This window comes from Rutilus rutilus, assembly GCF_951802725.1.
Source record: "Rutilus rutilus genome assembly, chromosome: 5".
NCBI classification, from domain to species: domain Eukaryota; kingdom Metazoa; phylum Chordata; class Actinopteri; order Cypriniformes; family Leuciscidae; genus Rutilus; species Rutilus rutilus.
Genome location: NC_140213.1, coordinates 8,580,910 through 8,608,192, shown reverse-complemented (window position 1 = coordinate 8,608,192; position 27,283 = coordinate 8,580,910). Strand labels below are relative to the sequence as shown.

General features: G+C 39.0%; 2 protein-coding genes across 2 annotated transcripts; both read left to right on the top strand.

Moving 5' to 3' along the window:
- Nucleotides 1-438: 438 nt before the first annotated feature.
- bcl7bb (BAF chromatin remodeling complex subunit BCL7B b) lies at nucleotides 439-3,301 on the top strand. Its single transcript, XM_084408680.1, has 6 exons — nucleotides 439-628; nucleotides 1,254-1,329; nucleotides 1,413-1,515; nucleotides 1,775-1,957; nucleotides 2,303-2,382; nucleotides 2,485-3,301. The coding sequence occupies exons 1-6, from the start codon at nucleotides 537-539 to the stop codon at nucleotides 2,554-2,556; spliced, it is 606 nt and encodes a 201-aa protein (XP_084264806.1). The 5' UTR covers nucleotides 439-536; the 3' UTR covers nucleotides 2,557-3,301.
- Nucleotides 3,302-3,870: 569 nt separating this feature from the next.
- On the top strand, nucleotides 3,871-26,386 carry baz1b (bromodomain adjacent to zinc finger domain, 1B). Its single transcript, XM_084408657.1, has 18 exons — nucleotides 3,871-4,602; nucleotides 6,536-6,652; nucleotides 8,980-9,124; nucleotides 11,723-11,915; nucleotides 12,125-12,444; nucleotides 12,524-12,712; nucleotides 14,298-15,798; nucleotides 19,593-19,901; nucleotides 20,239-20,359; nucleotides 20,576-20,674; nucleotides 20,800-20,977; nucleotides 21,090-21,275; nucleotides 22,363-22,510; nucleotides 23,337-23,484; nucleotides 23,748-23,854; nucleotides 24,071-24,426; nucleotides 24,795-24,901; nucleotides 25,005-26,386. Exons 1-18 carry the CDS (start codon nucleotides 4,484-4,486, stop codon nucleotides 25,681-25,683), a joined length of 5,022 nt encoding a protein of 1,673 aa, XP_084264783.1. The 5' UTR covers nucleotides 3,871-4,483; the 3' UTR covers nucleotides 25,684-26,386.
- Nucleotides 26,387-27,283: the final 897 nt, after the last annotated feature.

The window sequence follows — 27,283 nt, the reverse complement described above, 5'->3', positions numbered from 1 at the left end:
ACTTTATAATAAGATCCCATTAGTTTAACATTAGTTAATGCACTAACATTAAACAATACATTTGTTACAGTATTCATCTTTATTAATGTAGTTATGAACAAGTGGTATTTTTACTGTATTCTGCTAGTACCAAAATGGTGAAAATATCATGATGATATATGTCAAATGCAATATGGTGGAGACGTTAAATTTACTGCATAATGGGAGTCTGTAAAGTCCCATTGAGAATATTTTTAAGTGCAAAACACTGTCATCTGGTGGTATGATGAGGGCATTAAAATGTACGTAACAGCTTATTTTGATGTTGTTCACCCATATGGCTGTTATTAAATAACAGAATTCAAATAAGGATTTATAATTAAAATAAATTAACAAATAAATTAAATATGGGGAATGTGAAAAATGCAAAGAGGCAGTAACAGTGGCGCGTTATGAAGTCTCGCGAGACAGAGACGAAGACAGGGTGAGATCAAGTCGCAGACGGAGGAAGGCAAGAAAAAGAGGAAGATCTTGACAAACTAATAAAACCCGTTAAAATGTCGGGACGGTCCGTGCGGGCGGAGACACGCAGCCGTGCTAAAGATGATATCAAAAAAGTGATGGCGGCAATTGAAAGGGTCCGTCGGTGGTAAGTTATCTGTTCGAAGAGGGAGACAAGTTTCTTTTCTTCTACGTTACAAAAATAAACTTCAGAGTGGCGGGGAGAGTGGCGTCATTCAGTAACATGACAGACAAGCAAGGCAACCAATGGGCTTTACTGTATACTGTGGGTGGGCGTGTCAGTCATAGAAGTGTCAATGGGGATTGTACAATGTTGGTGATGTTCGGAATGCCTGAAATGTAAAAATTAGCGTTTTTACATATACATTACAAGACGTGAATGCAACGTATATGCGTGAATCTCATGAAACCCGCCAAGAATTAAAATTCAATTCAATTAAGCCCTTACCGTAATGAAAAATAAAATGATCATTACTGTTATGGTAAAATATTTGCATTTATTTATTGTACTGCCTTTGTTTAAATATTTTTTTATTGTATTATGGTAATAATTATGGTAAATGGTAATAACTACCACTGAGAATAATAAAAATACACACACACAAAAAAAAAACTATCTAGGGGCATTTCTTTACTTAGAATCTGCAAACACAAAGGTCCTAAAATTGGTTTTATGCTCTTTATGTAAAATGTAATTTAATGGGGAAAATGTGACCTGGGCTTGTTTATGTGTAAAATGTTTGTCCTTTTAGGGAAAAAAAGTGGGTTACAGTGGGAGACACATCATTACGAATATTCAAATGGGTCCCTGTCACAGAAACCAAACAGGTGTGTCATCATATCATCTTGAGTCCAGCTCCTATATATAAATATAGTCTTCATGTTCAAAATGTCTTTTTTCTTTCTCGTAGATATACAAGCCTAAAGTGGCAAGGACTGCAGTGAGGAAACTGAAGGGCTTTCCTACAGATGTAGTGTTGGAAAATGCCCGTTCCGTGTTACTGGATTTTCAGGGTAATAAAGGTTATGTTTATATCAGACACAAGGAGGCTTAATATTTCCTGCGTAAACAATTCAGAACATCCTCTATTTAATGTAACGCAACACTGGGCTGTGCTGCTATACTCTAGTTACTTAAATGACCTTGTACCTCGACAATGTTGTTTGCATACCTATTTTAACATGCTTTTTATGCTGAAGTACTTAAACATAATTTACATATTTCTTCAGAAGACTGCACACAAATATGTTTTTGGTTTATTCTCCTAAACAGATGACAACAGTAACCAGAGTTTCCTATCAGATGCCTATCAGTCTAATACAAAAGTGGACAGCAGCAGCAACTCCAGTCCACAGCATGTGAGTGAGGCAGTGAGCCCTTCTCAACCACCGTACTTCCGCACAGAGGATTCCCAGCCGCCCACCCTGGGACAGGAGACAATGGAGGCTGAGAGAGGTGAGAAATACTCTAGTTTACTGTATTACAATACAATAATATAATGCAATGATATATTTTATTTAAATACCCATATGTTTAGCAATAACAACAATCTGTTGTTTTTTTGCATCACTGTATTGAGAATTTGCAGTTGTTCTGAATTGTTATGAAAATAATACGAAAATAAAAAGTGAGATCTTTAAAGATCATTAAATTTCGTATTCTTTCTTTTAATTTTGGGATGAAAAAAAGATTTGACAAGTTTTGTGAAATTCACAAAAGTATCTAATGATTATGCATCCTTCATTTCACATTGCATACTAGTATTTTACTTTGCTTTTCATGATCATCCCCCATATTTAGAGACATCAACAACCAGCAGTGAGGTCACGGATGAGCCCCCAACTCTAATTAAAGAAGATGTGTTGTCTCTCTCTACTCAGGTAACGTCCAATAATCTTCATATAAATACTCAATTAAAAGAGATATTATATATTGTAGATATTATGAATGCATGACATATGTGACATTACTGTTTTTCATAGGAGGAAGAGGAGTTGATTGGAGCCCCACCGCTTAAAAGAGTTTGCACTGAGCAAAACTCAACTCTTAGTTAGCACTATTATGCTGAACATCACAGGTCAAAAGTATTGAATACATTTTGAAAGAGACTAAACTGTACATTTAAGAGACGTTTTACAGCCTGCCAAATGCCTGAAATTCGCTTTTGTGATCAAGAAACAAGCTTGAAATTGTTTTGGTTTTTTTTTGCACATAAAAAGATTTTACTTGGGTCTTTTCGGGTATTTTCTTATGAAGGTTTATATTACATCTTGAAAATAAATTGTTTAATTGCATGTTTCTTAATCTAAATCGAGAAAGAACTTTATCCGTATAATACATGTGAGTCTGCATGGAGTGATGATTGGTATATACAGTATGACAAAACAGTTGAATTTTAAACACTTTAATTTGATTTGTGTTTGCGGCATCCTTATAGATTATACAAATAACTTTTATTGGCTTGTTTTACTTTGCTTCATTGTAAAAACACTTAAATGCATGCAGTTTAGGGCAATTTTAAATAACCTCAGTGTTATCTATTTCTTAATTTGTTATTGTTCATTGTACTGCATCCAATTACTGAACTTTGTTTTTATTTTTTAAAGGAATGCTTATATTTTATAAATGGTAAGGTAACTTACAGATTTGTATTTTAAATATAAAGACTTCCACTTTCCATTGTCTTTGAAGTATTTTTCAAATAAAAAAGAAATATGTTTGTATGATCCATAAACTGGTAAAAATGTACCTGGACTTCTTCACCAGAGATGGAAATAAAACCACTTTGGATTCATTTGATTATTTTCATATCATATCATAATTTTTAAGGGGATTCCCCAATATTGGTTCCAAATAATGATACACATTTTCAATAGACTGATTAGGGTTTAAATTTAGTGTTATATGAATGCTTTATTATTTCATATGTTGCCTTGAAAATATATATATATATATAAGACGATATAGTACATTGTCTCCATTGCCAAGAGTGGATTAACATATTAATCAAGGCTGTCTCTTTAATTGGATCATAAGTGTCGTGTGCACGCTCTATTGTCTATTGCTCTATTTAAATTCTATAACAGCTGCCACTTTCAGCTAAACGCTAGGCCTCATCATTTATGGTCTTACAAAAATAAAATGTCCTTAAATAAAGCAAAAGTACATGAGTCAAATTGCCATTTTGAAATTATCTATGAATTTACCACAAACTGACCTCTAGCCACGCTTCCAAACACGCCTTGTATTTATGATTGGAGGGGTGTTCCTTTGACAAAAGGTGGAGTAGGTATAACTGACAGTTCAAGCGGCCAATAAAATACCTCAGTCGCTGTCGTAGTTGTTTAGTAACCAATAGTTGGAGGCGATGGGCGGGACTTATCCTTGCGTTGCAGCTTGCTACCGGGGTAACGGAGTTTTGAGGTTGTACGGAATGTTGCCGGTGTAGCAGGAACTCCCGCCATTTTTCAATAAGCTATAAACCCTGTTGTTTGTTTATGTAATCAGCACGTCCTTCAAAACAGTATCTACGCGGTCTATAGTCGCTGCGGGAAAGGGATTGGTACGTCGCTTTGGCCTGGAGAATCGACAGCAATACGGACCTGAGCGGCATAAGAAAGCCCGCCATACCAGCTCTGACGGGCCGCCTTTCGCGCGTTCCATCCCCGGCACTCAGGAGGAGCTTCCGTTCACTTCTTACGCTCTTTTCAACCATCTCACCATGACCCCACCGGCTGCCCCAAACCAACGGATTTCACTCAGGAGATGTAACTGACCAGTAAAGCCGTAGTTTGGTTTTGTTTTGTTTTGACGCGCTTTGTAAAAAGTAAGTAAAAGCAGCGCGCGCTAGCCTAGCCCCCATGCTACGCCGCTGAGACGCGCGGATTTCACTCCATATTCAGTTTAAGCTGAGATTGAGCGGTGGGTTAGTTCAGTAGTTCACATTGCCGACACATCCAGGACCGCAGCAGCCCGCACGCGATGGCACCGTTGCTAGGCCGGAAGCCGTACCCGCTGGTGAAGCCGCTGTCGGAGCCGCCGGGCCCAGGAGAGGAGGTGTTCATCATCGAGCACTCTAAAGAGGCCTTCAGGAACAAAGAGTATCCTTTCCCACTGCCGCCACTATCCTCCTGCGAACCCTGAACATACACACATGCGTCCGCGAGAGTCTCGATGTGTTGTTTCCACGCGGATCGTGGATTCTGAGCGCGTGCGAGCACAGTGTGCGCATTTAAGCGGTTATTATTGTTTTCATCTTGCGCGCTGCATCTCATTGTAACGCTAACAGGCTAAAGGTGACATGACGTTTAGATCATCCGGGATTACACTCGTAAGGCAGGGCTTAATGTTATATTTGTCTGATTTTCAGTGCTCAAACCTGGTAAAAGTCATGTTATTGAGAGGTTGTTGTTGTCCTGTGTGCATTTTAGAGCGAGCTAGTGTTAGCGAGCTAGCTCCAGGAGTGCTTGTGTGACGTCTGGCGGCTAAGCAGTTTCCCCATCCAAGCTGCTGTGACTCAATCTTGTGTAACTCGCGCGCACTCGCTTTCATTTACAGTTCACGGATGTGCATGATATGAGTTTATAGATTGATGCTCCAAGATTGAGATTGGCCGTTATCTGTATGCTGGGAGTGCGGTTCTGATTGTACAAATAGTTTCAGCTCAGGCTGCCACTGGAGGGGAAAGTGCGAGTTCACGTGCAGCTGCTGCGCGAGGTCATTTGCGCGCGAAATGTTCATCGCACGCCACGTGAATTTGGTCATAATCGTCAGGATGAGTAACGTTAGAGCTGACCTTCAGGGCATCAGCAACCGCGTATTTTAGTCTTTTGATTTATGTTGTTAAATGCAGCATTCGCATATTTGTTGATTATATGATGTTTTTGTAAATTTGACTAGAGATTTGCTCCAATTTTTTTTAGATATTTATATTGTGTAGAGACGGAGTTTTGTTTATCTCAGACAAAATCTCTTATTTGACAGATGTCACTGTAACAGGTTTCCTGACGAACCACACCTGTCTCTAAATGGTAGCCTATAAAAGAAAGTGAACTTGGCCCGCATGTGTTACGGAATCAGAAAAATAGCCAATCAGAAACTCTCCCTGCGTCTCAATCACGCGCTGCGTTCGGGTTTTGTGGCATCGGATTGGCTAACGTGTCTGTGGAGGGCGGGGCTTTGGGGAGAAGGCTGTAGGATGGAGGTCAGTTTATTTCAGTTGGCAAAACGATTGAGCCCGCAGGTGCAGGTTATACAAATTGAAAACTGTCTTTCTGACTTAGTCTAAAGATTTAATCACGTGCTTAAACTTTACGCAAGTTTCCTGTTTTTTCCCATCAAGTGTGTTCTAGATCTGCCAAAAAAGTGTTTGAAGCAAGTAAAGTTTTGAGTCAGTAGCTTTCATAAGACGTTTAATGTCATGACGTTTTTTAGATCTAATGATGGAATAATACAGGAGATGATAATCAGACAATATTTGTTTGTTTTTTTGCGATGATCGACATCTGCCATTTTGGTTTTGCTTGTCTGTTGTGAAATCTACATGTTATGACCATGTCATAATTTAAAACAATTTTTATTTAATTTGAGCATTTTTGTCTGTCTTGTTTGCTTAACCAGGTTTCTAGATATACTGATATCAGATATTTAAAGCCCACATTGGGTGACCGGTAATTGTTTATTATGCTTGGATAAACATTTACATAATACATGAACAGAGCAAAAAGTATTTCTCTTGCCTTTTGGCAAGGTGGTTTTACTCTGTGCCTGTAATATAAATTTTACTGAAGCTCTTCTCTTGTATTTTTGCTCCCTGTTCTTAATTGCAAATTTTATAGAAAAATGTTCATGGAGGTTCTGCTGCTGCTGGCCCTTTAATTACTGAGCTTTTGTGTTACACACATTCATTAATTATGAATGAGTCTCTCTCATAAAGGAGGGATGGCAGGGCAGCTCTGCTTTGGAAGTGCAGAAGAGCTAGAAGTGTTGTAGACTTGTTTGACTGCGTTGTTTGTCCTTAATCCTGTTGTTCAGAGAGTATGAAGCTCGACTACGCAGGTATGGAGAGCGGATATGGACGTGCAAAAGCACTGGCAGCAGCCAGCTTACACATAAGGAGGCTTGGGAAGAGGAGCAGGAGGTCACTGAGCTGTAAGTAACAAAAATGAGCTCATACATGTGTGATATGATATGAGCATCATTCAGTCATCGGTCCTCCATTAATTCAGTCCTTCTCAGTCTTTTTTCTTTTCTTTTTTTTTGACTCTATCTCTATATTTAGAGATCTACAGGGCATTTTTGGCTGTCTCAATATGTAGTGAGCTGCCAGTGCCACCTTGCATTTGTGCTTATCTGAGGCACAGAAATGCTGGATAGGTAACCAGCTCAATAGGTTTAAGCTGTAGCTGTTGTCATACATTATCTGAGTTATTGGGAGGGTTAGTGGTTTACTAAAACTTGTTATTAGAAAAAATAAATGTTAACTCAAAATAAACATATATTTTTTAATTATTATTTCAGCTTGTTCCCAAGGCAGCATTTCTCATTTTCCATTTATTACATCAACTTGATGTAATAAAATTACTCAAGCTACAACATAAAAAAAAAAAACCCTGACAAACACACAACAAAATTAACAACTTGAACTAAAATTAAAAAAGAAAATATTACAATATAAACCAATTCAAAATATTAATAAAAACTATAAGGGTCTCAGTGATACTGAAAAAGTGCTGTTTTAGATCATGGAATACCTGGAAATATTGTAATTTTAAAATTGTGATTTCCAGGCCTAGAAATGAAACAGGCAGTCTGAACGATTCACTGACTCTTAAAGGGTTAGTTCACCCAAAAATGAAAATTCTGTCAGTAATTACTCACCCTCATGTTGTTCCAACCCCGAAAGACCTTCGTTCATCTTCGGAACACAGATTAAGATATTTTTGATTAAATCTGAGTGCTGGATCACTCCTCCATAGGCTTCTAAGACATTATAACTTGCTGGCCCAGAAAATTTATTAAAGACATCGTTAATATAGTCCAAGTGACTCCAGTGGTTCAATCTTAAGTTTATAAAGCGACGAGAATACTTTTTGTGCGCAAAACCAAACAAAAATAATGACTTTATTCCACTATTCATTTCATTCTCTCTCTGGGCCTCGAGTTAGTTTACGTAGTGTTTTTGCGCAGCGCGTCTGTGTTGCACGTCACCACGTAGGCTCACTATTGGGCGATGCTGGTCATGTGTGTGATACGTGGTGACGTGCAACACAGACGCGCTACGCAAAAACACTACGCAATCTAACTCGAGGCACAGACGTCGTTTGTTTTTGCGCACAAAAAGTATTCTCGTCGCTTTATAAACTTAAGATTGAGCCACTGGAGTCACTTATTTAGTGACTATATTATAGTCACTATATTAACAATGTCTTTAATACATTTTCTGGGCCAGCAAGTTATAATGTCTTAGAAGCCTATGGAGGAGTGAGACAGCACTCAGATTTAATCAAAAATATCTTAATTTGTGTTCCGAAGACGAACGAAAGTCTTACGGGGTTGGAACAACATGAGGGTGAGTAATTACTGACAGAATTTTCATTTTTGGGTGAACTAACCCTTTAACTCTTTCTTAACGCTATTCAAATATACCTGTACTTGGCTCTGAAATATTTGATTGACTTGAAATTATTCTTTGTGTAGTTTGTATAAAATTAGTAATCTGGAACTTTAAGTCATGGAAATTCATTGGGTGTTGCAACCCTTTATTTTCCAGCATGTCTGCTGTATATAGCAGAGAGCTTTTAAACGTAACTATTGTCAGGCTGTTGTGATGAGGGAGTGTCATATGACCACAGCTCTGCTATTTCATTGGTGCCCTTGTGCCATCACCCCCCCCCCCCCCCCCCCCCTTCTAATAAGAGTGTATTATAGATTGAGTCTTCAGCAGAAGTGTAGAGAAATGCTCTGCTTCTGACATTCAAACAGATTTCTACAACTTCTGGTGTGTGGGGGAGAGAGAGCGAGAGAAAGCAGTTTAGTCTCGTAAGCTGCTTATGTAACCAGACACACACACACACACACACACACACACACGCACACTCACAACAGTTTGCAGTACAGACCATATAGAGCGTTATGCTGCTTTAAGGGTCAATGTGTTTTGGATGCTATTTTTACTGTTCATTCTTCACTCCCGTGTTTCTCATCTCCCTCTGCTGGCCATGAAGAGTATGAAGTTTTCAAATGAGCTTTACTGGTGTTAACACAAATCCTCCCCAAATAAATGTTTTCAGGGAAGTCTAACAGTAGCTGTCCTGAGCGTCTTTCACTCTGGCCAACAAAGTGTGAAGCCATGCATTGGTTAGCAATACAAAGTTGCAAATCAAAGCATATTTTTTTTAACGTTTTGCAAGTTACGGTGAGTGAATCATTTGTTTACTTATGTTGCCGATAATATAAAATGGTTTCATATTTGGCAGGCTTCAGGAGGAGTATCCGGTGTGGTTTGAGAAGCCCGTTCTGGAGATTGTGCACCATAACACAGTATCTCTCGATAAGCTAGTGGATCTGGTCTGGGTGGAGATTCTCACCAAGTACGCTGTGGGCGAGGAGTGCGACTTCTTGGTATGAACTTGGATTTAATATTTTGATAATTGATGGATGGATGAATAAATCAAAAGTAGAACTCTGCAATAAATCAAATCGCAACATGGTCTGTGAATATTAACGTGCAAAAAACTGCTATATAAATATATAATCTGCATGTTTTTGCGTATGAGCTGCGCCGCTTCGTCCCGCTACATACTCAAGTACGCGTGACTCTCAGCGTCTGCCGTTTCACAATATGAGGACGTGAACACGCGAACATCTCCAGAGCTGCTCTGAGAGAACGCTTAATGATCATTTCGTCATTTTATTTGAGAGAAACTATTGTCAAATACACTCTGAAACTTAAAGGTCTTCACTACAACCCATCAGAATAAGTTCAGTTTAACTTGAAGAACTTGACAAATATATTTACAGAAATGTATACTGTTTTACAATAGAATGTACTTCTCAAAGTTCTAATAATAATAATAACAACAACAAAAATAATACAATTATTTAAACCTTATCGGAATATAATGTTTTGTCCATTTTTTAATTTTTCATTTGGTTACATATTAGAACATTAATTAAATTGTTAGTTTTATGCATTTATTTGATTGTCACCATTTTTGAAAATGTATTTGTATTAAATAATAAAAAAAAAGAAAAAACAAATTCATAGGACTCTTAAATTAATAAATTATTAATGATAGAAATAAGTTGTTAATCTAATCCATAATCTAATTTAATTGATTAGACTTTTAATCAACTTTCAATAATCCAAAAACATAACAAACAAATGGATTCCAGTTTGTTATAAAGCAAAGTTGAGTTGTTTTCCAACAATAAAAACCTGTTCATTTATTTCAGTCATTTTAACTGATGATGATGATAATAATAATAATAATTAGGGGTGTAACGATTCGTTTTAACGATTCGATTCGCGATTCATGGTTGTCGATACGATTCAAGGACGATATTGGTTCATTTAGAACGATCTGATCCGAAACGATTCAGTGACTTGAAATCGATTCAGTAACTTTTTAGCCAAAAATTCTTGTAAGGGAATCAGGTATCAATTAATTATAGATATAAACAAACAAGTAAACAACAATTAATGTAAAATGCATTCACATTTTATTTTAATAAGTAGGACTGAACGATTATGACAAAAATGATAATTGTTGATTATTCCCTTGAAATTGGAATTGTGATTATTAATTACGATTATCACAACATAGAATGATGTTTTGAATAGTTTGGCCATGGGACCCACATTTCCGCATGGTCATCAAGCCGCGACCCACCTTTTTAGGAATTATATAAGCCTATTATAATACATTTGTTTACACAAAAATTGTTGACACACAAGTTCTGTCCCCCTTTACTTAACAATTTTTTTTTAAGAATATGACAAATACTGATAGACAGTAGGCACTGCGAGGTTAAGCTATTAAATAGCAGTCCCAAACTAGTTTTTGTTAATACAATCTTGGTATGAGCCACCACAGTCATATAAAAATATACAAAACCAGTAAGTGGCATTTTGTTATGGAAACAACAACAACAATTAGGCTACCATGGTGATACTCAATACTTAGAAGAACTGGTAAAGAAACATGGAAACTGCTCCTGATAAATAGCAACACACATGACGTACCAATAACGTAATTTATTGGTATTTTACTTTTATTTCTTAACTTACTAATTTACGACGTTGCATGCTCGTATTTCTTTTGCGCTTTAGTGAAGTGATACAGCGAGCTCCGGCGCATTTGCGCGTGCAATAGAAGAGTGCGCGCTACTGCAGTATAGCGGCTGAGAGGACAGGACAGTCCGTTTTTCTGAAGTGAGAGACTGCGCTGCTTGTTGTCTTTGCGCTGCTGCTGGCGCGTCACGCATGGCGACGACGACACAGATAGGCAGACTGAATCGAGTAACGTTTAACGCCTTTATCATTAAAAGTGCAAAGAAAAAACATCCATATAAAGTCTAACGTGCTTAAATCCATTGCGCTATTTCCTAGTATCGATACAATCGATTCATTACCTTTTAAAACGATATTAGATCGATATATGTCGTCCGGAAGGCCAACTTGCCGAGCACAGATCGATCCAGTTGGATCGTAGGAATATAAATCGATACATCGATGTAGTTGATGAATCGTTACACCCCTAATAATAATATATTATTGTTTAATACCATATACTGTAAAATCGTGATATTTTCTGAGACTGATATCATACCGTAAAAATTGCATAACGTTACAACCCTGCTTGAATTGGTCTAATTTGTGAAAAATGGGGTTATGAAGGTCCTAAACTCTCAAAAGTGAGATTTCCAGGTCTGGAAAAGTTGTGTACATTTCTCTAACAGTTTTATTTATTTAATTTTTTAAACTTATGGTCAGTTCTTACATATTTGCCTAGATATTAAATAATTAGTAATGTGGATGTGATCTCTATCAAATGATCACATCAAAAAGTCATGGAAATGTATTGGCTGAAGCGTGGGAACCCTGAATATGTAGTATTATAATGGTGTTGAATTGTGCAAATGATCTGTCTTTCTCCCTCTCTTCTGTTCTCTCTTAATGAATGTGAAATGGTAATTCTGTCTTGCTCTCTCTGTAAGGTTGGCAATGATAAGACTTTGCGTGTGAAAGTGGTAAAGCTTCATCCGCTGGAGAATCCTCCGGAAGAAAATGTGGAGAAAAAGATGGAAGGAGCTTGTGATTCTCCATCCAGTGATAAAGAGAACGCCAGTCAGGAGAACCTGAAGAAGGAGCCACAGTCCAAAGAGGAGGAGAGCAGGAGAGAGAGTCTCTGTAAGACTTAGCTGCTCTTTACGTTCATTCATGATGTCTTTCATTATATTCAAAAATACAAAATAAAATTCATTATTATTATTGTTGTTGTTAGTTACTGGTATTATTCAACTGACCAGTAATTGTATATTACTGCTATATACATTAAACCCTGATTGAACCAGGGAGAATAAAAGAAAAAAAGTGCATAATTTTTTTTTTGTCTGTAGCTGATAGGGCCCGTCGCTCACCCAGAAAACTCCCAACCAGTATGAAAGAAGAAAAGAAGAAATGGGTCATGCCCAAATTTCTGCCCCACAAGTACGACGTCAAACTTCTTAATGAGGACAAAGTAATCAGTGACGTCCCCGTAGACAGCCTTTTCAGAACGGAGCGGCCTCCCAACAAAGAAATCATGCGCTACTTCATCAGACACTACGCTCTGAGGTTAGGGTCGGGAGAGAGCGCCCCCTGGGTGGTGGAGGATGAGTTGGTGAAAAAATTCAACCTGCCAAGCAAATTCAGTGACTTTTTACTGGACCCTCACAAGGTGGGATTACATACGTGATATGCTTTAGAAAGAAGTGTTTTTATAAAAAAAAAGTTATATTAATGTTTTCTTTGTTTAGTTTTTGGCAGAAAATCCATCAACCAAGAGGAAAAGCATGAGCTCACCCGAAGGTAAACCCAATAAGAAGCTGAAGACTGGAGAGACGGGAACAGACAGTGAGGGAGTAAATGTAAAAGGGGAAAAGAAGAAAAAGAAAAAAGACTCCCAGAACATACCTCTCAGTCCAACCCTCTGGAGTCATATGCAGGTGTGTTTGAGCAGAGTACTTGCAAAATCTAATCATGTGAGCAGATGGCAAAAACGTTGGCTATAAAAATAGTGATTGGCTGATCACTAAAAGAAGTATAACACTCCAAGTAAAACGGCTGAACTGAAATGTGCTAATGCTAAAAATGTAATCTTATTGTAAAGTGTTACCATTTCATATAAATCCAAAGAGTCTGCTGTGCTTAAAGATGGCCATCTTTAAATATCTGCAAAGGCCAGATCATTTAAATTGCATAAATGTATAGTCTCTCACTTTATTTGCTTCTATATTAGAACACTTTGATTATCTAATTAAAATAACCATGTATTGCAGTGATATAAAAGAATTGAATCGAACGCGTTGCTGATTTGTTTGTTTCTGTCGGCTACATGAACAATGTTGAGAAAGCAATCACGTCACTAGTTTTAAATAAGCAACTTTGCCGGCTAATGAATGCATAAAAGTGACCAGCTGGATATAAACTAATGCAAATAGATGGTAACAATTGCGACATTAAACATTTGGGTGTGGTTTGCGTGTGTTTTTGTCACATTGTTTTAACCGCTTGAGGTACTAATGTTAGTCCTCTCAGCCTCGACGGCAAACATACTTATGTTCTTTCTCTGTAAATGCAGCATCTAGTCAACAAATTAATTACTTTATAATGACATGGCAATATGTACTGTAGTGTTCTGTATTCATACTGTTTCGCTGTCAGTGTTTTAAATGCGCATCTGAAGTGTCAGCGCTCTCCGTGCAGCCTCGCGTGTTACAATAAACAACACGCTTGTGTCAGTGATGGTTATTATTTGGCCTCTAGAGGCCGCTCTCGCTTTGTGTAATGCCAGCAGTCTCTTCTCAGCGCTCTCGTACTGCGTAATGACAGCGCACTCTTTTACTTTTACTTATTACTTTTGCTTATATATTCATGACTAATAATAATAAATAATATGGAACAAAATATGATTTAAAAGTACAGTATTTAAGAATAAAGCTAACAATAAAATAAGAAAATAATAGTATTTTTACGAAAAACTTAACATGCAGGTAGCCTATGACTGTAAATCATTAGAAAGGTCTAAAGATTTATTATAAAATATATCATTTGTTATAAATTGTCAGGAGGTATGCAAAATCTGAATCGGAGACCATGTATTTATTATGAAATATGAGCCTCTGATGCATCCACTGTGGGGGAAAAATTTCCTGTACAAACGTATGGATTATCATATAAATTTCTTTAGAAAGAAGTATTGTTTTCCTATTTTTTTTTTCCTAAAATAGGATTGAGTGAGTGTTACTGAGCATTTGTTTCATTCTTTCTGGACGCTAGAGGGCGCCCTCGCGCAGAAACTCCAAATATGCCTCAGGGACTTCCTGGAACGTCATTGTATTACTTCCATAATTCCCACTTCCCTACGAGATGGGCGGCACATCGTTTTGAAACCGCTTTTATGCCATTAATTTGTATATGAGATGACTAAAATACATCTTATGCTCTTTAATTAGACTGCCCGATTGAGTTATTTGTGCATTTTATTGTATTTGTGTATATTTAATTAAGAAGTAATTTTCTTTTATTCAGGTGAAGAAAGTTAATGGATCACCTTTAAAAATGAAAAACTCAGTTACTTCCAAGAAGTCTGATGGGGAAAACATCCTCAGCACCCCAAGATCGAACAAAAAATCCACTGACCCCAAAAAGAGCCGCAAGAGTGGAGTCACCAAGACTCCCAATGGCCAGAAGCTCTCCAAAAAGGATGAGAAAATCATCAAGAAACCCAAAATGAAGCAGATGACCCTTTTGGATCTTGCTAAAAGTCCACCTGCTCCAGCTAGTCCAAAAAAGCGAGGGCGAAGTTTAAGTACTGGCTCCGCTAAGCTGGGCAAACCTTTTCCGCCTATGGCCTTGCATCTCCTTCGGTTTTACAAGGAGAATAAAGGCAAAGAAGACAAGAAGACCGCTCTGTCCACACTGGTGTCTAAGGCAGCAAAAACGCTGTCCGCAGAGGATCGTGGACGACTTCCCGAGGAGCTGAAAGAGCTGGTGCAGAAACGCTGGGAACTTCTTGAGCAAAAACGCCGATGGGCCCTCATGACCGAGGAGGAGAAACAGGATGTTCTACGTCAGAAGCGTCAGGAAGTCAAGCAGAAGCTGCGTGAGAAAGCCAAAGAGCGTAGAGAGAAGGAGATGCAGATGAGGCGGGAGATGTCGCGCCGTTATGAAGACCAGGAACTCGAAGGCAAATGCTTGCCAACATTCCGTTTGTTCGACATGCCCGAGGGGCTTCCCAATGCCCTCTTTGGTGACATAGCCATGGTAGTGGAGTTCCTTCAGTGCTACTCTGGCCTCCTGATGCCTGATGACCAGTATCCCATCACCTCCATCGCTCTAATGGAGGCTATAGCTGGAGACAAGGCTGGTTTCCTCTACTTGAACCGTGTGCTGGTGGTTCTGCTGCAAACGCTTCTGCAAGATGAGCTGGCCGAAGGTTACAGTGAACTGGACATGCCGTTATCCGAGATTCCTCTGACCATGCACTCCGTATCCGAGCTGGTGCGCCTGTGTTTGCGGCCAACGGATGCACATGAGGAAGAGAGTGCCCGTGGCTCAGATGGCTGGCAGCCTGGTGGGGGCTACGATGACGTGGTGAGCAGCGAGTTTTTGGAAAAGCTTGAGACATCGGAGGTGTTTGAACTGACCCCTCAGGAGAAGGTCAGCCTGCTGGTGGCGCTGTCTCATCGTATCCTCATGACCTATTCGGTGGAGGATCACGTGGAGGCCATGCAGCAGCGATCAGCCGAGCTGTGGAAGGAGCGACTCGCCACGCTCAAAGAAGTCAATGAACGTAAGAGAGCGGAGAAGCAGAAACGGAAAGAGCAGATGGGGGCAAAAACCGATGGTAGTGGAGATGCTGTAATGAGGGCAGATGGGAGGAAAGATTCAAACGTGAAAAAAGAGACACCTAAGGTCCCTGCCAAAGTGGAACCAGAGCCGGAGGACATGATCAGCACAGTGAAAAGCAGACGCTTGATGTCCATTCAGGCCAAGAAAGAAAAGGAAGAACAGGAACGGCAAAACAAAGGTGAGAGATGAGTACAAAAACAATTAACTTGTAATTCGGGCCTCTTGGTTCTTTTGGTCCGGACCAAAATAAACAAAACAATAGTCCTGGGGCCTGTTTCAGAAAGAAGGTTAAGTGAAAACTCTGAGTATGTTAACCCTGAAATGAGGGGAAACTCTGAGTTTTCTGTTTCAGAATGGGAGGTATGTTAAACCTGAGAAAGCAGAGTAAGTCAAGCCTGTTTCAGAAAGAGAGGTAACTTATACTCAGAGTCAGTTACCATGGTAACTTACTCTGTGAACCTAACCTGGTCGGGAGCAGGTTTTCTTCGGTAAACCCAGAGTTTCTATCGGTCTTTGTGACCGTGTTTAAACACCTCATTCATTCTTTCAGTACATTTTTATTAATAAAATTAATCTTTTATTAATAAATAAAATATTGCTATTTTTACTGCAGTTTTTTTCTATTTTTTTTTTATAAGATGAAGTCTATATAACTCCTTAACTGGCAACTGAAAACACAGTAGTAGATTAGAGTTACATAATGCAGTTCTAAACAAATTCTACAGAACTAAACTGTGGCATTTACTGGAAATCACTGAACTGTTCATCTGTGCAACAGAAGTTGATGTACCGTCCTCCAGCTGTTCTTCCACACTCTGGGGGAGAGATAAGAATACTCGTTTATACTTAGATTTAAACTTAGATTATCCACATAAAAATTTGAAAAAATCTGAATGTGTAGATTGTTTGATGTGTAGACACATAATATTAACATTACCTCTGTAGGCCTCTACAGATAGGCCTCTCTGTGGCAGCAGAAACTATTTATCCTCATCGTCCTGTGAAGATGTGCATTTGGTCGAGTGCACTTTATAACACTATTTGTCATCATTTCTGGTACTTACAACTGCCGGGGGTTCTGTTGGGACAGGAGGCTCCAAAAGACAGATATTACCATCAGAATATGTTGGGACCAACAAAAAACCCAACCTCAAAGTAAAATAAATGGAAATATCAAAAATAGCCTATCTAAAAAATAACACATATGTAAACCTCTTATATTTTATGAAGGCCCTTGGCTCTTCGGGAGTGACTGGCTCTGATGAAGTCCAGGAATTCCCTCAACCAAAAATGCTGCTGCACTGCTAGACACTGGATGCTATTTAGTTATTTAATATGTCAAATGTTTGTGAAGTCAGGTAGCCTTCACCCATGATATGCTCAAGCCTTACCTGATTGAATTATGTTTTTATATTTAATTTTCAGCTGCTGCCATGTTCTTTTAATGCCTGCAGGATTGCTCCACATGAAAATTAAAATTAGGTTGAATAACATACTGTTCTTCCAGTTTCACCTCTGATATTATAACAGTTGGGCAAGTTACTCTAAAATAGTTATTAATGTTATTTTTCAAATTAGATTAATGTAATAATTACTATCTTTAGAAAGTATTGGTCTACTTATTACTAATTACTAAATCCCATATCAACCTCAACCACTTGAACAATACAAGGAGAGACAAGAAACTGCACTTTTAATGCTTTCAAATAAACAATATACAATTGCATGAACTATTCTTGAATTGACCAAAGTGTGTAGAGGGAGAAGGTTACATAAAAAATATACCTTTTAAAAATGTAGTTAAATCCACTATTGTTTTATACAGAATTGTTCTATAGTCTGCAGTAGCCTATTTAATGTAATTACATCAGATTTTATTTTAAATTACAGAAGAATTAAGAGTTATCCCTTTAATTAAATCACAATATTTAGATTACTTCGTAATTAATTACACCCAACACTGTATAACAGTAATTCCTCTTTTTGTCTGGCGCTGTTGCCATGGTGACTCATAATATCTGCGCTCCATTGATAATGGCTTTTTATAGTTGTGGTGCACTTGCTTAACTCAGAGTCAGTCAACTCAGAGTTGATTGAACTAACTCATTTCAGCTGTTCTGTAACCGAAAACTCAGAGTTTCCCATCTCAGGGTAAGTCAACTCAGAGTTCAAGTTTTAACTCAGAGTTGGTTAAACCTCCTTATTGAAACAGGCCCCTGGTTCGCTTGGCGTTCACACTGTCATTTTTAAGATTGAACCTAAAAAACCCAGTGTTTTGTGACGGAACTTAACAAATATCCAAAACAATACTGTGTGCTGGGTTAAATGTGCTTGTTATACGTATGGTATTTTGACCAGCTGAGAACTCAAATGTGTTCAGAAGTCAAAACAGTGGCAGGAATTCCTCCATTGCACATATAAGGGGCTGTTTACACCTGGCCACTTCACGCGTTTTCTCAGATCGGATAGCTGTCTGATTTATCAAAACGATTCCATTTACACCTGGTCACATTAATGTGTTTTTGCAAAACGGATATAAATCCGATCTTCAAATCTCGCGCTATATGCAGATTTAATGGAGTTCACGTCAGCGAAAGCAACAGATATGAGCTGCATTTTATTGATAATCAGCTGATCTCAAAATCAAAGACCGCAATAGGGGAGAGCGGTCTACGGCTTACTTTCACTTTGATTTGCGATAGTTTGTGCGTTGGCTTGACGAATAGACGCTCGGCTGCTCATCTGTGGTGATGCGTGTTGCAGTAGTGCCGTCATATCTGGCTTTAACATGACATATAGCCTATAACACGCTCTCACACGTTTCTTTTTTTTAGCATTGTTGGGAGGAGTACAATTACATATGTGGTTTCAAAAACCAGATGCATTTACACTTGTCCAGTTTCGTCTGGAATGCGACCCAGACCTCCTGGAGTGGTTTGTGCGATCAAATTTAAATCCGTCTCGAATGCGTTTCGGAGGGCATTTACACCTGGTCTTTTCACGATCTGATAGCTATCCGATCACGGAAAATGAATTAAGTGGCCAGGTGTAAACAGCCCCTAAATGAAGATCCGCTTGTTTGGTGCGCATCAGGGTTCGGATGGCAGCGTTCACACTTATTCAAATTAACTACACTTACGTAGTAAGTTTCAGAGTTCACTTTAATCAAACCAAACCTGCCAAGTGTGAACATACCCTGAAAGTAGGGCACTGAGAGACACAATGTAGACAGTCTGTATCAGAACAGGGTAATTAAAGAGAGCAGAAAGTTAAATGTAAAATGGTTGAGTTTTAGAATTGTTTGTTTGCTTAAAGGCTCCGATATACTCGCGCGAAGGCCTGGACACATCAAGCCGACAGTTAACCGTCGGGTCGATTTTTGAGCATCGGTCAGTTCAGTTTTTCCGGTGTGTTCCGCACCGTGGGCTCTAGTCGGACACATCGGGGTCTTTTGAGCCGATTCCGCATGTTGAATCTGTGTCGGGCCGTTGGTGAGAGAGAGAACTCTGATTGGCTGTTCAGCTTAGCAAACGAGTCGGTGCACGAGAATAAAAGTGAAAGTGATGAAAGCAAGCAAACAAGTCATCTTACCTGAGCATTCAAATGCACAAATATTTTCATAATAACATGAGCCGACTGGAATGAAGAAAGTGATCAATGTGATTGATATTCAAAATGGTAAGCAAGCACTGCTTTGTTTACGGTTTGTATATCTGCAGTCCGCTATTTTCGTTTTTTCCTTTTTGAATGATGAAAGATGCATTAAATTGACCAAAAGTGACCGTAAAGGCCATTTATATTGTTACACAAGATTTCTTTTTTAAATGAATGCCGTTCTTTTGAACTTTCTTACAAGACTTGGAAATGCAACCGTTTTGGTCGCATATGCTCCCGAAATTTAATCTGTGCGACCTCAAAATAAATTAGATGATAAATGTTTTTAAATAAGATGTATGTATGCATCTCCTGCAGAGCGTATGGAGAAAGAAGCAGAGGAGGAGCGCATAAGGAGGCAGAAAGCTGCAGCAGAGAAAGCCTTCCAGGATGCTGTCACTAAAGCGAAGCTGGCGTTGAGGAAAACACCGCTGGGCACTGACCGAAATCACAACCGGTATTGGCTGTTCTCCGATGTGGTTCCTGGGCTGTATATTGAAAAAGGATGGGTTCATGAGAGTATAGACTACACGTTCACTCTTCCTCCTGAAGAGGAGCCGGTGTCGACAGAGGAAGATGACGAGTTAAAAAAAGATGAGGAGATAAAGAAAGAGGAGGAGACAGAAGGTTAGTCTACCTTTGCACTTTCTAAATACTTTATTGTAAATGTGTTATTGACCAGACTTTTTGGCAGAATTTAAATGTTAGCCGCATTAAGACTAGACTAGATATTCTGGTAGATGTACCACATCTGTTGTTTATAGAAGCAACCATTTCCTTGGTTTTTGGTACAAACTTCTACTTAACGGGTGTGGTCAAGTACAATCCATGTAAAATGGTTTATGTTTGGAGTAGAAAAAAAGAAAGAAAAAAATTCAGATCAAACTTATAAATGTATAATAGAATAATGTTACTTTCATTGAAATGCAGTATGTTTGAACGTGTCTGTTCCTTGCCTTCTCAGATGGAGAGAAAGAGGATGAGGGCAGCATAGTCAGCACTTCTAATGAAAATGGCCAGCAGGGGGCGCCAGTGCCAGAGACTTGTATTGAGACCACTGTGCCCAAACAAGGCCAAAACCTCTGGTAAATGTTCTTGCAAATTCCCAGCTGTATCATTTGGTGTCTGGGAAATCAGCCTTTAAGTAATTTTTGTATGAGACTACACATTTTTTGGGAGGAAAGGCCTCCAATAAGAAAAAGGTCTAAAATGAACTTTAATCAGGACATGGCATGACATCTGTCAAGATATATCAGTATTGGGTGGCAACACAAATGCTTGTTCTTAAATTGTTTTACCAGGTTTGTGTGCGATTCACCAAAAGACCTCGATGAACTAATAGAGAGTCTTCACTCTCAGGGAGTAAGAGAGAGTGAACTTAAACTCAGGCTGCAGGTCAAGTGAGTATATAAATATACACACGCACACATCCCCTTCCTCCTGAAAACACATTTTCACAACTTACTTGCTTTCAATCCCAGTAAAAATGAATGAAGAATTCAGATGGTTTTCTTTTGTGTTTTAGTTACCAGGAAATCTTGCATTCCATCCATCTGACAAAAAAAGGTAACCCAGGCCTTAAGACCTGCGACGGATACCAGGAACTGCTTAAATTCTTGCGCACTGACATTCTCGAGGTAGCCTCTCGTCTGCAGAAAGGAGGCCTGGGATACATGGAGGACACGTCTGAGTTTGAGGAGAGGGTGAGAAACATTAAGATCTTGTGGTGAGGGTGGGCGCTTATACCATTACCCTCCCGCTTCATGGATCTCTCCACCACTTTGAACCTACCTGACCTCTCACTTGTGTTTTCAGGTGCAGAACTTGGAGAAACTGCAGGATTTTGGCGAGTGTGTGATCACCCTGCAAGAGAGCGTGATCAAGAAGTTTCTGCAGGGCTTCATGGCGCCCAAACAGAAGAAGAAAAAGAAGACTGGGGGAGAGGAGAGTACGACTGCTGAAGAAGTGGATGATCAGAAGAGACTGGCTGAAGAGGCCAGGGTGAGTGCATTTGTGCTCAATAGGGCTTCATGACACTAACATTTCAGTAATTGATTTCATTATTCTCAATACCATAGCCAAAAAATATACAAAACAAATGGCTGTTTAAAAGTTAAAAATGAATATAAATATTAACAAATTAAAACAATATGTACTTCTCAGTCAAGTTAACATTGCATGCATTGATTGAAGCAAACAGAAATGAAGGAAAAAGAAACAAATTCAATGCATTAGAACTAATAAAAACAGAACAATAGTGTTTTAATAGAATTTAAATGTAATTCGGTTTCCGTAATGACAAAGCTGAATAAAATATATTTTTTAAACAAACCCCAAAACTTTATACCCCCAAAATGGAAATTCTATCATTTACTCACCCTCATGTCATTCCAAACCTGTAAGACTATCGTTCATCTTTAGAGATATTTCTGTCCCTCCATTGACGGTCCACGCAACTGACGCTTCAAAAAGTTCATAAACGGATTGTAAAACTAATCCATATGAATCGACTGGTTTAGTTAAATTTTTCTGAAGAAACATGATCGCTTTACATCATGAACAGATTTACTTTAGGCTTTTATTCACATATAAACATTCATCAACTCACACATCAGTTGTGGTAAACAGAAGCTTAAGCATGTTCGCTTGACGTGCGAGAAGAAATGAGGTTCATTCTCGTGTTACGCAGCACGTTTGAGCTTCAGCAAGAGGTTTGTTCTCGCACTTCAAGCATGTTCGATTGAGCGTCTGTTCACTGATCAATGTTGACGTGTGAATAAAAGCCTAAATTAAATCAGAATTTTTAGCTAAACCACTCGATTCATATGGATTAGTTTACGATCTCCTTATGATCTTTTTGAAGCATAGCATTGGTTGTTGCGTGAACTCAATGGAGGCACACAAATCTCTCAGATTGGATTTAAAGTCCTCGTGTTTCGAAGGTGAACGAAAGTCTTACTGGTTTGGAATGACTTGAGAGTGAGTAATTGATGACAATTTTATAATTTCTGGGTGAACTACCCCTTTAAGTAGTGTGAGTGTATATAATGTTCAAACTACACTAAACTTGTGCCTATTGAATTTCTAGGTGGCCACGGCGGTGGAGAAGTGGAAAACTGCCGTCCGTGAAGCTCAGACTTTTTCTCGCATGCATGCGCTGCTCGGCATGCTGGACGCCTGCATCAAGTGGGATATGTCTGCAGAGAACGCTCGCTGTAAAGTGTGCCGCAGGAAAGGTGAGAGATGGAGTGTCATACAAGTAGCCTACTGTAAGGTTGAGGATGGCCTTGTGCAATATTTACACTGCTCTATTCCAGTAGATAAATGTATATGTCTTGGCAATTAAATAATTTTTATCTTTTTTTATTTATTTTATATTAATATAGGCTATTTATCAGGCAGGTGCCTGTGCACTGTCAGAGTCTTCTGGGTTAAAATGGAATTACAGGTTGTTGTTGCACTGTCTCAGATTTGTTCAAACCTTGTCTATATCAAGAATGTGTCCCAAAACCAAGGCCTGTAAAATATTTCTTTTCAAATCCTATGTCTTCATATTTTCAGCCCTTAAAATCACATTATCTGGGAAGCAATATTTGGACATTAATATAATGAAAAGTATTATTCATAGGCATCATCTACTTAGACAGTGATACATGTTGAAAAATAAAACTTGTGATTTGCTTAAATATCTGATCCTTCTGCTATTACGAAACACAATTTTGGCTGTTTATAGCGTTATCTCTTTTAATGTGATAAAAACACTAAATAATAATTTTGAAATCCTACTAATGTTACTTGCATAATAATTTGGAAAACAGTGTACTGTATGTGAAACAAATGACCTTCAGACTCACACTGCCACAGGGAGTAGTTGACTTCACACCTTTAGAGTATGAAATGACACAAATGCACAAGGGAGAGAGTGACCATCAAAGAGAGAATGTCTAAGATTTAAACGGCACCTGTTGCTGTAATGTGAGCTGCACACAAAAGGAAGTACTGCATGGAAACAGGAAGATTTAATGTGTAATTGATCTGGTTTCTGAATGTCTTTCTCTGCAGGAGAGGATGATAAGTTGATTCTGTGTGATGAGTGTAATAAAGCCTTCCACCTGTTCTGTCTGCGGCCGGCTCTGTACCGTATACCGGCGGGTGAATGGCTCTGCCCAGCCTGTCAGCCAACCACTGCCCGACGCAGCTCCAGGGGCAGGTTAGTGCTCACGCATTGTAAAGTGTGTAAAAACTGTGCTCTGTTGTTTTTTTGTTTGTTTTTTTCTTCTTCTTTCTAGCTTTACCACTGTAAATAAGCTCTAGTCATTCAGGGTTTGCTTAAATGTTTTTGAAGCATTTGTCTAAAAGTTTTAGGTTTCCCAGGTCAATGAATATAAATATGAGGCTAGTGTAGCTTTGTTTTTTGTTGTTGTTTTTTTATGCTCAAAAGTTCAATTCATTTATGAATTTTTGCATGTGCAGAAATTATAATGAGGACACTGAGGAAGAGGAGGATTCAGAGGAGGAAGATGAAGAAGAGTCTGAAGAGGAAGAATCGGAAGAAGAATACAGGGACACAGGCCACAGCTGTGAGTGTCACTAAGAGCTTTGAGAACCAATACACTTTGTTTTCATTAAGGGTGCAATTTTTACTTCATCAATTTGTATTAATGTTTTCATACCAAAAATGCAACAAAAAAAAAAAAACCTATCAAATGTACTATTGCATCATGTCATGCTGAAGTGCTTGAAACTTTGTTTTAAGTATTGGCACAAACTCTGGTTGTCTATTTTTGTTGTCACAGTAAGACCTAGGAAAAAGATGAAGACATCTTCGAAGCCTAAAGTGCAGAGTAAACAACCACAGAAGAAGCATTCGCCTCCTAGTTCCAGACCCTCTTCCAAGCCAGATCCCAAACCTGCTCTCAGATCTTCTTCTAGATTAGATCCCAAACCTGCTCTCAGATCTGTTTCCAAACCAGATCCTAAACCTTCTCCCAAACAAGATCCTAAACCTCCCAAACCTGCTCCCAAACAAGATCCTAAACCTTCTCCCAAAGCTGCTCCCAAGCAAGATCCTAAACCTTCTCCCAAACCTGCTTCCAAACAGTCACCTAAATCACGGCCCGCACCGAGCCACCCCGCTGACATCGACGAGCTGGTGAGTAAAACAAGACATGTGGAAGTGAGGTCTATGTTCAGTACTGTTCCCTGTTTGCAGTATAGATCTTTACAAATGTTAGGTTCATTTTTGATTTCCTTCTAAAACAACTGCACAACTGAGACAATTGATTCACTAAATCTTTTCAAATGGGTTCAGCTGAATCATTAAGTTCTGGTGAAAGAACAATTTGTTCATTAACAAGCATACTTGCTTGTGTTGAGGCAACAACATTTTTGTTTAAATGAACAGTGCAAGTGTAAGCACATTATGTATTAGTCACTGTACTAATATAGACCTATATGAATGTTTAGGTGTATGAAAGCTCCATATGTGAGTGTTTCTGAAGTGTTTTTGATTGTGTGCAGATCCGACAGAGCTCTAAGCCTCAATTAAAGAAAAAAGCCGTTGAGCTGGAGAAATGTGAGGAGATCCTTCAGAAGCTCATGAAATACAGATACAGCTGGCCCTTCAGGTAAACCCTCAGACATTACAAAGGCATATGATTTTGTGACCGTTTTAATACACAAATAGACTTAAAAAGGTACAAATTTGCTATTTCTCTTCTCCTCGTCCAGGGAACCTGTATCTGCTGAAGAGGCAGAGGATTATCAGGACATCATCAGCACCCCGATGGACTTCACCTCCATGCAGGACAAGTTCAAATCCTCTCAGTACCACAGCACCAGCGATTTCCTCGAGGACGTGAAGCTCATCTTCTCAAACGCAGAGGAATACAACCAGCCCGACAGCAACGTCCTGACCTGCATGACACGCACAGAGCAGGCGTTCGTCGAGCTCCTGCAGAAGAGCCTCCCAGGGGTCGGCTATCTGCGCCGGCGAACGCGCAAACGCCCCGCCACTCCCTCCGAAGAGGAGGATGACGAAGAAGAGGTGGAGGGAAGGAGGAAGATACAGAACGGGAAGCAAAGAGCCACATCCAGACATAAGGAAGATGATGAGGAAGTCTCAGGACGAAGGAAGGCCGGACAGAGCGGCAGACAGCGAAACCAAGCTGACAGCGAGAGCGAGGATGATGAAGATGATGATGAGGAGGAGGAGGAGGTGACTGTGAGAAGGAAGAGCAAGCGGACGAGTCGGAAAGATTACCGAGAGCAGGAAAGCGACAATGAGAGGGACAGCAGGAGAACTGGATCGAGACGGACACCACGAGGTGTGACGGAAGACAAGGACGAGGCCAGCAGCGACGAGGACTCGGGCGGCCAGCGACATTCCAAGAGGCTCAAACGCTCATGAAGACCAGGGTGCTTTGTGTTCTTTGTATTCATTTTCGTACCCCCTCCTTATTAATCATAAGGCGAAACAGGCCATCCCGTACCCGCTGCATATCGGACAGAACCCTTTTTCACCCCGATGTAGATGTTTTTGTTTATTTTACTTTTTGGAAGTTTTTATGTTAATATTGGAGAAAACTGATTTATATTTGTAAGTTGATTAATAACGGTGACACTTGTTTTTTTTTCAACCTGAGGATTTGCATTGAAAATGAGATGTCATCTCTTTGAGCTCTTAAGACTTTTTTTCATTTGATATTTGACCTAAAAAAATGAAAGTTAAAAAAAGAAACACCCTATGTCCCCAAAAAATTGTACTCGCGAATGCCACCAAGCCATGTCTCGTTTTGATGACTTAGGAGGTTCCTCTGCAGAAGTTGACCTGAAAACGTTATAAAGCGGTGAAACTCGTAGATCCTTTAGCGTAGACCTTCATGCAGACTTTCAAATTAATCATCTGGTGACCGTCCAGAACTAGGCTCTTTCAATGAAACTGACCTTTTGTGTTTTCTGTCTCATGAGAGCTGTTTAATTGGCACTAAACCCCCATGGTGGTATGACGTTGATCTAAAAGTCTTTATTTTTTTGAGTGTGCCACCAATTGTTACTTTTCTTTAGTCATTTATTATTTGGGCTGTTTTACAATAAAAACTTGTCATCCTTAAGTTTGGTTAAACAACTTCTGTTTTTTAAAAGCAAGAGATTCCTGATCCTGTTTATTGGCCTATTGGGATCTAGTGATTCCTGGCATCATCTTATTCCCTGGAAACCAGTAGGTGGCACTCTACTACAGTGGTCTTCGAAAGAAAAGTTCCCCTTGGTGTTAAACTGACATTTGAATGTTATATTTCCCCCTAACAATCTTTGATTGATCAAGATGATAAAATCAAATGTGAATTTTGTTTTTGGAGACACTCAAGTGAGATTCTAGTATCTGATGGGCACAGATCAGTTCAGTGTCCACATACGAGTGTATAATCTATTCATCAGAAGTACCATAATTCCTTTTTATATTACTATGTAAATAATGAGCTTTGACTATTTCGTTTCTTGATCATAGCCACGGAAGTTTAAAATAGGTATGTTTGTCCACAGCAGACGTGCTGCTCAGGGCTCTATTCTGGATTATTATTATTTTTTTTTTTAATGTACTTTTTTTCTGATTTAATTTCCCTCCACCCCAATTGGATTGGGCTCAATTTAATCTTCGGAAGTAAAGTCACTATCATAACCTACTTGTTTTGGTTTGACATCACTTGGTAACTTAACAGGCCATTCGATGGATATGCTGTTGAGTGAAAAAAATGAACTGAAACTGTGGTATGTACCCCTAAGATTCTCGGGCTTGGAAAGCGAGTCGTCTCACTGGTGTAAATGCTTTCTTTCAGTTACTAGGTGGTTTTCAGGAGGTACTAGTGGTGGTCAAAGCAGTTTTCATATGCATTTATAGCTCCAGGACCTGGTAGGGAAACTAAACTTTAAGGATGTCCTTACCCCTTTTTGCACCCACATATTTCCTAAGACTTCGTTCAGTTTTCTGAAAGTTTTTTTTTTTCTTTTTC